Raw genomic sequence first — 14,006 nt, 5'->3', positions numbered from 1 at the left:
AATAGAAAAAAACAGTTCCTCTAAGTACGCCTCCTCAGACCACCACCACTATATTGTAGGATATCACCTGTGACTTTTTAAAGAATACATAGTAACTATAACTTTATTTATGCCAAATGGCTTAAAGAGTTCAAATAACTGATATTTTTAAAGAGGAAAATCAAGTCCTTACATGTACAGGTTTATAAAATAAAATAAATTTTAAAAAAGAAAATATAAAATCAAGTTCAAATCCATCACTATAACTCAATCCCCTGCTCCCTCGTGGTTGCTGATGTCATGATCACATAACGAGAGGGACCCAAGCCTCAGAATGAATCTAAATGCAATCTACTGTAAGGTCATACAGAGGATTTAGGGATATGCGAGCAAGTAGAAGCAATTAAGGAAGTCTACACATATACGTAAGTATGAACAGAAAAAATATATTGGAAAAGAAAAAGTTTAGGGGAACCTACCGGAAAAGAAAGTTGGTCAAACAATAAGTACCAATAGGAAACACAGTATTTAGAGAACTTTAAAAATTAAAAACATGTAGAAAAAGTTACCATGTAGAAATAAGCAAGGGCACACTTAGCTGCCCAACAGATGGAACCAGTCTTTACTGCCTTGATCCACATGTAGTAGGTGAGTAGCATGCAAAAGATGGCAATCCCTGCAGAAAGGACACATCAAAATTCAACAAGAGGCCAGGCTAGTATAGTGATTAAGAATACTGTTCTGGAACAGACTGCCTGCATCTACTACCAAGTAATAGTGTAATTTTGGCAAATTATTTACCTCCTTTTGTTTCAGTTTCATGTAAAAAGAAGTAATAGTATCTACTTCATAAAAGTGTTCTGAAAACAAATATAATTAATGCCTGTAAAGCACTTAGAAGAGTACCTGGCATATAATAAACATTAAGTAAATATTGGCCATTATTATCATTCTTTCCAAGCACTAAACATACTGCTTATAGTTCTAAAGACATCCTATATTATCATTCATCATCCTGCCTCTACGTCTTAACATAAGCTAATACTCATGCCCCAACTGCCCCTTTGCTTGATATCTGCCTAATGAAGTCCCAACTTCAGGACCCAGTTGAACCTCAACCACTTCCAAAAAGCCTCCCTTGATTCCCGAATCTGCTTTTGTTTTTTTTAATTAAAAAAACAAAAAGACAAAAAAATGGGGCTTGCTCTATTACCAGGCTGAAGTGCAGTGGCAATCACAGCTCACTGCAGCCTCAACCTCCCAGGCTCAAGCGATCCTCCCACTTCAGTCTCCAGAGTAGCTGGGACTACAGGCGCATACTACCATGCCCAGCTAATTTCTTATAGTGACAGGGTTGCCCAGGCTGGTCTCAAACTCCTGAGCTCAAATGATCCACCCACCTCAGCCTCCGAAAGTACTGGATAACAGGGCGTGAGCCACCAAGTTCAGCCCCAAATCTGAATTAATCTCTGACTACATTCCTGAAATACTCTGTTCAAATTTCTATCATGGCACATAGTACCATCTCCTGTCACTGGAGTTATATTTACATGTCCATTTTAATCTTCCTTAATACATTATGGGCCAATATAACCTTATTCATTATCTATCTCTTTAATTTCTTATAATTATGCACAAAATAATCTCATTCATTATCTATCTAACACTTAATACTATGTTTTCCCAGTAACATTCCACAAACGTATGTTGAATTGAAAATAAGTCAATAAGTCATTAAAATTTTAAGGACATCTATTCCCTTTATGTAGGAAAATAAAGCAAATGATTATAATGTTAAAACAACAGTTAACTATCTTATGAGTGCAGAGATGAACCAAAGACTTGTAAGAAAAGTCACCAACTACCTTTCTGGAAAGGATGATGGGAAGAGAACATGAACTTGTCCAAGATCCGTTCCTGCCCATTTCTAATCTTCTCACTCAGTTGCCACTTTTATTATTGCTAAACCACAGATTGCACTTTATGAAGCTCTGTTGGATAATCAGGTGAGAAGATCTTCTTCAGCATTTTAAAAGTCTTACCTTCATTATCATAGGAGCCAGCAACAGATCGGGAGATATATCCAGGAACTACAGCAATCATGGCAGCAGCAAGAAGCCCAGCCCCTGCATCCTGTAAGAAAAAAAGGGTAATAAGACATTAACACCAATACAATGCTGAGAAATAGAGGATCCACTAGTCCATTCTGTTTATAATGGACCCAGAAAACAGTCCAACAATTTCGAAGGTAGATGTGAGATGTCAGAAATGCTAGAAATGCTCACAGCACAAGAAAACTAAAAACTTCATGACCAATTCCCCATGATGACACCAAACCTGACACTGAGAACACATATGCTGAGGACAGACAAATCAAGTGAGATGTCAAACATCAATATCGTCCCAGAATGGGCTGTTTGGCTATCAATCTCCCCAAGCTTGTAAGTCTCTAACCCTAACAATATCTGTACATCATTGGAACACCAGTCACACCTCTAAAAGCCATGCAAGGACAACCAAAGGAAGAAAATTACTATTTCGGTTAAAAAGCCAACAAAGGTAAGTGATAATCTACCTAAACGGAAAATGCCAGGAGCTTAGGCAATAAAGCTTAAATATCACCAGGTACCCTTTGAGCTTGGGAGAAGGGAACAGCAGGTATCAGCCACATTCCAAAAAATAAAGACTTGTCTGTTTAAAGGGTCAAATTTGGGAAAGGGCAGTAAGGAGAAGGATGGAAAAGTTTTCCAAACTAAACTCAGGCTTCCCAAACCCCCTAGTAGTTTATCACCTCTCAGGTGTCTCTAATACCACAGCACAAACTAAGAACAGCACCCAGGGAGCCAAGGTCAGCAATGCTGAAACCTGGAAAAAGAGAGTCAGCACTATGGAGTCTACTAAGGAAGCCAAGTGGCTTAAGAATTTTAAAATAATTTTTTTTTTAAATCAACAAATAATTGCCGAGTACATTCCTGGTAGGAAAAACTAACCATTTTGGAATGTTTCATGTTGTTTTTTTTTCCTCTCCCTTACACTGTGAGGACTTCAAAATCTAAACCTCACATTTTGCATTTTAAATGTTTTCTTCTTTATGTAGCAATTTCCGTTTCACTTTCAACTGTACTCTCATGAGGACAGTTGCTAATGATTAAAAAAAAAAAACATATTCCAGAAAGGGGTTGCGGTGAACCCAATTAATTTGGCCCAGTAAAAGCTGTCTTTACCCTCTGGCTCCCCACCTTTCTAAGGCTCTGTCCCCCACCCTCCAGCATCTATTAGAGAGGCTCAATAACATTCATTCCCAAGCCTCCTGTCACCCCAAATCCTTCACCTTGAGCTCTTTGGTAAGGTGGTACGTGACGATGGTGGTGAAGGAGGAGAAGAGAGGGGCCAGGAACACACAGACATTCCGAATGTCGATGGTGATGTGGAAAAAATGGAGTACATGGTAGATTGCAGCAGAGGTGATCATTAAACCTGTAACAGGAAGAAGAAACTCCATTAGGTTGTCTTACCAGAACTTAAGGGAAAAAGAAAGGGAAAATCCCAGATACAATAAAGTGACTACAACTGCAGTAAGCCTATAAATTTCTCTCATAAGGATTCAATCCGAAGTCTAGAATGTATAAAAACCACCCATCTCCACTCTACTACAAACGTACTCCTGTCTATATAGGATGCACTTTTAGGAACCTGTAATCAGGATGAAATTACAAGTGTCACAAGACAAAGCTATTAGAAATAAAAGAAACTGGTTCTCTACCATACAAATATTTCTGGTTTTGTTTTTTGGTTTTTTTTTTAAAAACATATCTGTTCTCCTGACCTGGGTAAATTGTTCCTCCAATGATTCGTCCCAAAGGGTACCAGGCTCGGTCATCAAACCAGTTATGGAATTTATAAAACCCCTCCTCAGCCAGGAACCTCGTAGTCCGATAATTAAAGTACCTATAGCAAGAAATAAACTTTATTGTGAATTTGTGGTGAATTTTGCTCCTCAGGATACACCATTGAGAAATTCAGCATTACTCAATGAAAAACCAGTTTAGCATCAAAAATTATGCCATGAAAATCATTTTATACCACCATAAGTCTGTTCATTTCTATTTCCATGCTTGTCTCAACTAAAGCACTGCTTCTCTCATAAGGAAATGAGCCAGGTGCAGTGGCTCACACCTGTAATCCCAGCACTTTGGGAGGCTGAGGCAGGTGGATCACAAGGTCAGGAGTTCGAGACCAGCCTGACAAACATGGTGAAACTCCGTCTCTATTAAAAATACAAAAATTAGCTGGGCGTGGTGGCATGTGCCTGTAATCCCAGCTACTCAGGAGGCTGAGGCAGGAGAATCACTAGAACCTGGGAGGTGGAGGCTGCAGTGAGCCGAGCTCGCCACTGCACTCTAGCCTGGGCAACAGAGCAAGACTCCATCTCAGAAAAAAAAAGAAGGGAAATGAAACTGGAACCTAACATTATAACAAAGCAATCAAATGGGATACTTCATCAAGCTGACATGCGGTAGGCATTAGGCCCAGAGAATTCAAGCACCATGAAGACAAAGCCACTGAGATGTAGGCACTAATAGATTTTGGCTTTCTTATTCTTTTTTTTGAGACGGAGTTTTGCTCTTGTTGCTCAGGCTGGAGCACAATGGCGCAATCTCGGCTCACTGCAACCTCAGCCTCCAGAGTTCAAGCCATTCTCCTGCCTCAGCCTCCTGAAAGTAACTGGCATTACAGGCGCTCGCCATAACGCCCAGCTAATTTTTGTATTTTTAGTAGAGATGGGGTTTCACCATATTGGCCAGGCTGGTCTCAAACTCCTGACCTCAGGTGATCCACCTGCCCCGGCCTCCCAAAATGCTGGGATTACAGGCGTGAGCCACCATGCCTGGCCATATTCTGGCTTTCAAGTGACAGGAACATATTTTTAAAAATCTATACTGCACACAAAGATACATGAATAATTTCGAGTGATGAGAATCTTCAAAGATGTTGGTATACCATCATATGCAGGATGAAAAAACTTTAACCTACTTCATAATACAATTTTCTTAATCAGTGTTTAAGCTTTTAACAAGGTCTACTCATGCAGTTATCTAAAATGCTTCTTATGTCACCTATAGAGTAGCATAAAAATAGATTACAGCTGGGCATGGCAGCTCATGCCCGTAAGCCCAGCACTTTGGAAGACTGAGGCGAGAGGACTGCTTAAGCCCAGGAGTTCAAGACCAGCCTGGGCAACACAGTGAGACCCCATCTCTACAAAAATTTTTTTATTTTTTTATTTTTATTTTTTATTTTTTATTTTTTTTTTTTTTTGAGGCGGAGTCTCACTCTGTTGCCCGGACTGGAGTGCAGTGGCCGGATCTCAGCTCACTGCAAGCTCCGCCTCCCGGGTTTACGCCATTCTCCTGCCTCAGCCTCCCGAGTAGCTGGGACTACAGGCGCCCGCCATCTCGCCCGGCTAGTTTTTTTTGTGTTTTTAGTAGAGACGGGGTTTCACCGTGTTAGCCAGGATGGTCTCGATCTCCTGACCTCGTGATCCGCCCGTCTCGGCCTCCCAAAGTGCTGGGATTACAGGCTTGAGCCACCGCGCCCGGCCAAAAATTTTTTTAAACATTAGCCAGGCATGGTGGCACACACCTATAGTCCCAGCTACTCAGGAGGTTGAAGTGGGATGACTGCTTGAGCCCAGGAGGTCAAGGCTGCAGTGAACCATGATGGCAATACTGTGCTCCAGACAGGGCAACACAGCAAGACCCTGTCTCAAAAAAATATAGAAAGATACACAGATACATAGACAACATGAAAAATATTTGATATAAAATGCTTAAGAGCTTTAAATGGAAAGATAGTTCTTTAGGCCCAAAATATATAAGTCCTTCTCTTAAGTTTCTCATTTAAAAAGAAATAAGGCTGGGTGAGGTAGCTAACACCTGTAATCCCAGTACTTTGGTAGGCCAAGGCAGGCGGATCACTTGAGCTCAGGAGTTTAAGATCAGCCTGGGCAACACAGCAAGACCCTGTTTCTAAAAAAATACAAAAATCAGCAGGACTTACTGGTATATGCCTGTAGTCCCAGCTACTCGGGAGGCTGAAATAAGAGGATCACCTGAGCCCAGGCAGGTTGAAGCTTCAGTAAGCCCTGATCATGCCACTGCACTCCAGCCTGGTGACAGAGCAACACTCTGTCTCAAAAAACAAAATTAATAATAATAATAATAATAAGGCCAGGCGCAGTGGCTCACTCCTGTAATCCCAGCACTTTGGGAGGCTGACGTGGGTGGATCACCTGAGGTCGGGAGTTCGAGACCAGCCTGACCAACATGGAGAAACCCCGTCTCTACTAAAAATACAAAATTAGCCAGATGTGGTGGTGCATGCTTGTAATCCCAGCTACTGAGGAGGCTGAGGCAGGAGAATTGCTTGAACCTGGGAGGCAGAGGTTGCGGTGAGCTGAGATCACGCCGTTGCACTCCAGCCTGGGCAACAAGAGCAAAACTCCATCTCAAAAAAAATTAATAATAATAAATAAAAATAAATTAGAGGATGACGTTGTAGTTCATGCCTGTTATCCCAGCACTTTGGGAGGCAGAGGTGGGTGGATCGCTTGAGCACATAAGTTTGAGACCAGCCTGTGTAACACGACAAGACCGAATCTACAAAAAATACAAAAATTAGCCAAGTGTGGTGGTGCATGCCTGTAGTCCCAGTTACTCGGGAGGCTGAGGCAGGAGGATCACTTGAGCCCAGGAAGTTGAGGCTGCATGAGCCATAACTGAGCCACTGAACTTCAGCCTGGGTGACACAGCAAGACCCTGTTTCCAAAAAAAAAAGGAAGACAGACAAAAATAAACAAAAAGAGTCTCAAACTAGAGATAGTTTAATTAGTTTGGATAATCATGATTAACCATTCTCTCTGCCCACCTCTCTAACCCTATTTCCTCCTTGGTCAGTCAAGTTTTGAAAGCTGAAGTAAACAGAAGCAAGAGATGGCAGAAATCTCTATCCTTCTGTTTGTCACTGGTATTGTTTTGGTGACTGTCAGAAACAGAAGAGATGAGGGTTGCAGACATCAATATGTGTCAGAATTGTGTCCTTTACCTACCAGTAGGAGAGGCAGAGTGAGAGAGGAAGTGTAAGTTAGTAGGAATAGATCTGGACTGCATTCACCACTCTGGGAATCAGTTTCCTCCTCTGCAAAAGGAAGCGTCAAGTCCCTTACAGTTCCTAACAGCTCTTGACAACAAAGCAGATGCTCTTGCTTAGCTAACATCAATATTTGCTCATTCAGAGGTCTGAGAAAGAAGCCTAACAGATTGGGATCAAGAAACAAAAGGAGGCTGGGCATGGAGGCCCATGCCAGTAATCCCAGTACTTTGGGAGGCCACGGAGGGAGGATTGCTTGAGTCCAGGAGTTTGAGACCAGTCTGGGCAACATAGTGAGACTCCATCTCTACAAAAATTCTTTTTTAAATTAGCTAGGCATGGTGGCACATGCTTGTGGCCCCAACTACTTGGGAAGCTGAGGTGACAGGCTCACTTGGGCCCCAGAAGTCAAGGCTGCAGTAAGCCGTGATCACACCACTGCACTTCAGCTTGAGTGACAGAGTCAGACCCAATCTCAAACAAAAAAAAGAAAAAACAAAAGGACATGTTTCCTCATTCATGAGAAAAAATATAAACTCAATGTGGGAGGCCCCAAACAGAATACTGTAATGCCTCCAAAATGCTTTCAAGTATCTACACAAAACAAAATTATAAATTTGCAAACAGATGCAGGCATTTTCAATCAATACTCCACAAGATTAAATATACAATTTTTAAGATATCAATAATATTTCAAGAACCTAAAATTTTGGCCCTCCAAATTTGTTATAAGCCTTAACTTCAGGCAATAGAACACAGTGATTCCAGTCTCGAGCCAGACACACCAACATCCAAATCATGGTTCCTCCATGTACTGAATATGCAACCTTAGATGACCACTCCAGCCTGAGTCTCATTTCTTTTTTCTTTTCTTTTCTTTTCTTTTTTTTTTGGAGATGGAGCCTTGCTCTGTAGCCCAGGCTGGAGTACACTGGCACGATCTTGGCTCACTGCAGCCTCCACCTCCTGGGTTCAAGCGATTCTCCTGCCTCAGTCTCCACAGTAGCTGGGATTGCAGGCACATGCCACCACGCCCAGCTAATTTTTCTATTTTTAGTAGAGATGGCGTTTTACTATGTTGGCCAGGCTGGTCTCGAACTCCTGACCTCATGATCCACCCGCCTTGGCCTCCCACAGTGCTGGGATTACAGGCATGAGCCACCATGCCCAGTGGAGTCTCCTCATTTCTAAGAAGGGAATAATAGTACCTACATCTCAAAGGGTTGCTGAAAGGATTTACAGATAATCTGCAAATTAGTGCTTGGAACAAAATGAATGCTTACTAAATGCTAGTTATTAATACCACTAAGAACTTCCACCATATCTTTTTCATCTAATGAACAAAACTCCTAATCAAACTGGTAACTTTGTTTTTTTCATTGCCCTAGAATTTAACTAAGAAGCCTAATTTCTATTACATAAATTGCTAAACAAACAAACAAACAGCAAAATGTCATGAATCTCAAGTACATCATTTGTGATTCTCTTCTGAGCCTGGAATACACACCAGGACCCTTTCCTTCAGTCTGCATCACAAACTTTTACCAAACTGAGCAGCCAGAATTCTCCTTAGCCTAGCCAGATCTTAAGTGATAGGCAGACATACTAGCAATGCCTCTCACATTTTTTGAGTTTCAGAGACTTACTTGGTCAATTCCAACATATACTTTTTTTTTTTTTTCTGTAGAGATGGAGTTTCACCATGTTGCCCAGGCTGGTCTCGAACTCCTAAGCTCAAGTGATCCCTCCACCTCCGCCTCCCAAAGTGCTGGGATTACAGGTGTGAGCCACTGTGCCTGGACTCCAACATATATGTTTTAAAAGGAGATAATTATATCCTTTGGAAGAGTTTAAGCTTTTTTTTTTTTTCCCCCTTAAATGTACTGAAAGCACATCTCTATCACTGAGGGCTGACTGAAATTTGAATCTAAAACCCATGAACCTGAATGCCTCCCAAAGCAAATAATACCAGATCAAGCAAAGGTACTCACGGATCAAACTCATGGATAACACTTTCAAATCTCAGGACAGCAAAGAGACGAGTGGAGAAAGCTGCAAAAACCAGAGAGTTAATATGTTACTGGTAATGTGCCATGAAAGAACAGCAGATATAGTATTATAATGAAGACAGTATTATCCAGTAGAGGTCACAGAAAATACAAAATAATCCCTGAATAAAGTCTTTATTCCATCTCTCCCCACATAAAGGAAACAAGAGAAGTTAACTTTCCCTTGACAATGGCATCTACATTTTCCACTTTCATAGGTCACAGTTAACTAATCATAAAAGCCTATAACATTACATTCACCTACTAATACCAAACCCAACTTACATGGTCATCTTTTATACACGTTGACTCCCCCACCATACACATATAACTAACCTTAACCTTGGAGCAAAGTAATAGGTATGGCAAGCAAAATTATACCTAGGACTCATGAAGAGCCAGAAAATCTAAAATACAGAGTAAACGCTCAAGAGACTTTCAAAAATATGACAGGAGGCACCTAAATTGAAGATAATTGTCTTTTACAAAAATCAGTTATCCACGGGTCCCCAATATCACTTTCTGCCCTATGAGAAAACAGAACTGGCACAGCATGCTTCCCATTCTTTCACAGATGATCATAGCCCTGACTCTTTTTTTTTTTTTTTTTTGAGACAGAGTCTCGCTCTGTTGCCCAGGCTAGAGTGCAGTGGTGCAATCTCGGCTTACTGCAACCTCTGCCTCCCAGGTTCGAGTGATTCTCGTGCCTCAGCCTCCCAAGTAGCTGGGATTACAGGCATCCACCACCACACTCAACTAGTTTTTGTATTTTTAGTAGAGAGGGTTTCATCATGTTGGCCAGGCTGGTCTCAAATTCCCAGCCTCAAGTGACCCACCCACCCCAGCCTCCCAAAGTGCTGGGATTACAAGCATGTGCCACCGTGCGTGGCCCATAGCCCTGACTTTTATATTCCTTTTATTTTGCCTTCATTAAATTATACTGATGAGGAATGGAAAAACATAACAATCTGCTAAAAAGAACAAGGCATTTTAAGATAGCGATTTTCCATTTTTTTCTATACTTTCCTCTTTCTATCCCCAAAGAGAGAGAGGTTCACATGCACACTCACATAATACAGCAGCCATTGACAGAATGAGAAGCTTCAGAAGTGTGTCCTGCTTCTCATAGGACAATCGCAAAAATCCGAATTTAGTCATCTTGACATGAATGGGTGGCCACACACGACGATCAGCTAAAATGAAAAAGTCAAGACCACAAGATATTGAACACCTTCAATTTACTAGATTTTCATATTTTATGATGAGAGGGAATCATAAAGGACATAGAAGCTAGCAAAAACACCACAGAGGGTCAAAGCTAATACTAATATCCAAGCCAGGCCTAACGTATGATCAACTTGCAAGGAAGTAGGCACAAGTCAGGTCTATGTGTCAAGACTAAAATGGAGTGGTCAGAATAAACCATCCATAATTCTATTTCCCACTCCTTCACAGCTAACTCCTTCACAGCTAACAAGTACATAAGCACAATTAGCAATAGTATAGTACAAGGAAGAGATGAAAAAATAAATAGAAAAGATTGGAAATACTGAAAAATAATAAAATGGCGAAAGAGAGCACTCAGGAAAAGGCAGGACTGTATGGGGGGAAAAAAGCAGGAAATAAACATTGAGACCAGAAGTGCAAGCCCCAGCAATTTCCGAGGCTAAGGAGGGAGGATCACTTGAAGCCAGGAGTTCAAGACCAATCTGAGCAATACAGTGAAACTCCATCTTCACAAAAAATTGTTTAAAATTATGCAGGCTTGGTGGTCTGCACCTGCAGTCCCAGCTACTCAGGAGACGGAGGCAGGAGTTGGAGGTTGCAGTGAGCTAGGATCACACTACTGCACTCCAGCCTGGACAACAGAGCCAGACCTCTCTTTAAAAAGGAAAAAGGAAAAAAAAAAAAAAAAGTGAAAGCAGTAAGAGGAAAAATAGAGGTCACGACTGAATCAACACAATTTCGAGCCCTAAATTTACACTTCAACTGAATGGCTATAAACTTTTTTCTTTTCTAAATCCCAGTGGGGCTGTCGGGTCAACTAAGAGCATAACTGATAACTAAGGCAGGTACAATCATGCACTCAAGAAGAGGAGGAGGTACACAAACACAGACCCACTGTGCTCTCAATCCCATATATCAGACTGTAACAGCTGCTCAGATCGATACCCGCTTCCAATCATCTGTCTCAAGGCATCTCTGTAACTGACAATGCTGATTTCAGAGACTGATTAAATTACACAGAGACAGTTTGATGGCATCAGATGATAATCTAGAGGGAAAGAAAATGAATTTTTCCTACTGAAGCAGAAGAGTCGGGGGCTAAACAAAGTAGATTAAAATGTTGAGGGACACTATCTGCAGACAGTTCAAAATGGAAATCACATGACAGATAAGAATTATATATATAGTAATATAGCATTAATCTACCATAGGTTAGTTATTCTTGTATACAATAGTACTAGACAGTACTACCTTTTTTTTTTTTTCTTTTTTGAGATGGAGTCTCGCTCTGTCACCAGGCTAGAGTGCAGTGGTGCCATCTTGGCTCACTGCAACCTCAGCCTCCCGGGTTCAAGTGATTCTCCTGCCTCAGCCTCCTGAGTAGCTGGGACTATAGGTGCGCCACCATGGCCAGCTAATTTTTGTATTTTTAGTAGAGAGGGAGTTTCATTATGTTGGCCAGGGTAGTCTGGATCTCTTGACCTGGTGATCCGCCCACCTCAGCCTCCCGAAGTGCTGGGATTACAGGCGTGAGCTACCACACCCGGCCCTACCTTCTTAAATTACAATGTGATCAAGGGCTAAGTTATAACGATTATAACAAAGGATATAATTCAAGACTTTTTGCTTTTATTATTTTTGATTGACACGTAATTGTACCTATTTATGGAGTACAGTGTGACATTTTTGTACATGTATATAAAGTGTAATATCAAGTCAGGATAATTAGTAGATTCATCACCTCAAACATTTATTTTTTTGTCTTAGGAATATTCAAAATCCACTCTTCTAGCTATCTGAAAATATACAATAAATTGTATATTTTTGTTAATTATACTCCTAATCATAGTTATCCTATAGAACACTAGAATTTATTCCTCCTATCTAGTTGTACTTGTATATCTGTTAACAAACCTTTGTCTATCCTCCCCCACGAATCTTTTTTCCCACTATTATTGGAATAAAGGAGAAAAAAAAAAACCACATACTGGACTAGGTGGAAGGCATATAGAATGCTGGCACCAACATCGAGAAGTCAAGCATGTTTTCCATAATTAACTGTCCCAGAAGAGCAGTTTTAGAAATGTGTTTAAGTATAGTCCCAAAGGGAAACCTTATTTTGCAACTAAAAATAAAGGCCTAACTACTCCAGGAGGTCAACAATCCAGCCATATCTCTCAGGGTTTGCAGCTGTTTTCTGGAATGCCTGAAATAGGAACAAACTTAACACCACTGTGTTGATATGAGCCACACACCAAAATGAGACTGCTAGGACCTCTACTTGAAAACTGAGTAAAGGAGCTAGTCATTTAGGGCAGGGCCGTAAGGGAGATTTCATCTCGTGCTCTTTGGTCACTTTCGCACACGGCCAAGCAAATAAGAGCAAAGACACCTTTCTTAAAACACTTAACAATCTGCTCTCCTCAAGTGTGCCCTGCAAACTGTGGCATCTCCTGCCACCCTAGCTGTAGTTTCCCAGACTGCAATTTCCCCAGCCCCGTTTTCCTACACACGTTTCCACACCCTCTCACAATCTTTTACTCTCTTCTCCCTCCTGGTCTCTCCAGCGGGTCCCACCTCCCTCTTCTTCCCGCCCTCAAAGAACTGACCACCTCTGATACCCCCCAGCGCGGGACCCTCATCAACCCAGCATCCTACGCGCCCTCCCCTCCATAACTAGTCCCAGGACCCAGTCTTTCCCATGCTCTGTCCCCAAGATCCACCTTACTTCCCTCCCCAGACCTTCACATCCTTCCATCCAGGAAGCCCCCACACCACGCCCCACGCCCCCTCCTCTGCAAGGCCCTAAGCTCTGCTCTCCATCCCCACTTTTGCCCCCTGCACACTTCGTTCAGCCCCACCAACGCCATGAACTGCACCTGCCGCTGATTTTCAAGTTACGTTCTATGGCCTTCTCACCTGGCCGGCTTTCCTAAGCGATCCGCTGGGCCCCCTCGGCCATCAGTTCAGCGGCGCACCCAACCCTGGCAGCAGCCGGGTCCACCTCCCCGATCGCTCCCCCGTTGGTTGGCTCTAGGCCAATTCGACGCTTCGGGAGAGCGATAGGATCCCGGAACTGTCTGTCAAACTCGGAGGCGTAAACCGAACCGCGATTCCAGTTGTTAATTGGTAATTACAGCTATCGCTTAGCAGTCTAGAGGCGTGTCTGCGTGCTCCCGCCGAGCTGTCATAGGTTGGCGCGTAGGAGTCAAGAGCGCGGAAAGAACATGCCCCAAGCAGTTTGGTTGAGGGCCGAGGAGTGACGTGTCGGTCTGCGGACCCACGGGGAGTCGCGGTGGAAAGGAGTGGCCCGCTGACTCCCGTCATGTGACAAGAAGCGGAAACTACGCTGAAATAGGCCCTTGCTCCAAGTCCCAGTAAGTCGGAATGCGGAGCCGCTGGTCTCCCTCTTTTTTAAGGTAGAAATTGTTACGTAATACAAGGTGAAAGGAGAGGAGGGAAGCATTTCAAACGCTTCCTGGTCCAGACTGTTCGTCTTTTGCAGGATGTGCCTGATAGTTGGCTCAAGAGCTTTTACGGTGCTCTGGTAACTGCGATGGACCTGGGAACCTTGGCAGAGTTCACAGCCCCTAGCTTTGCGAA

General features: G+C 42.4%; 1 protein-coding gene across 2 annotated transcripts in view; it reads right to left on the bottom strand.

The window, feature by feature from the left end:
• STT3A (STT3 oligosaccharyltransferase complex catalytic subunit A) overlaps nucleotides 1-13,469 on the bottom strand; it is a 29,602-nt gene extending 16,133 nt beyond the window's left edge. Inside the window, exons 1-7 of one of the 2 annotated variants that reach the window (XM_033206280.1) lie at nucleotides 13,323-13,469; nucleotides 10,247-10,369; nucleotides 9,120-9,180; nucleotides 3,806-3,927; nucleotides 3,311-3,456; nucleotides 2,022-2,112; nucleotides 549-655 (exon numbers count right to left, since the gene is read on the bottom strand). In XM_033206280.1, coding sequence (XP_033062171.1) covers nucleotides 549-655; nucleotides 2,022-2,112; nucleotides 3,311-3,456; nucleotides 3,806-3,927; nucleotides 9,120-9,180; nucleotides 10,247-10,334 — 615 coding nt within the window. In that variant the 5' untranslated portion in view covers nucleotides 10,335-10,369; nucleotides 13,323-13,469. Of the gene's footprint in view, nucleotides 1-548; nucleotides 656-2,021; nucleotides 2,113-3,310; nucleotides 3,457-3,805; nucleotides 3,928-9,119; nucleotides 9,181-10,246; nucleotides 10,370-13,282 lie in introns of both variants that reach the window. The other variant, XM_033206281.1, reaches the window with a different exon arrangement.
• Between the last annotated feature and the right edge of the window lie 537 nt (nucleotides 13,470-14,006).

This window comes from Trachypithecus francoisi, unplaced genomic scaffold (assembly GCF_009764315.1).
Source record: "Trachypithecus francoisi isolate TF-2019V2 unplaced genomic scaffold, Tfra_2.0 Lachesis_group8, whole genome shotgun sequence".
In the NCBI taxonomy this organism is placed as follows: domain Eukaryota; kingdom Metazoa; phylum Chordata; class Mammalia; order Primates; family Cercopithecidae; genus Trachypithecus; species Trachypithecus francoisi.
The sequence above is the reverse complement of the archived record's forward strand: the minus strand, read 5'-3'. Positions and strand labels throughout refer to the sequence as shown.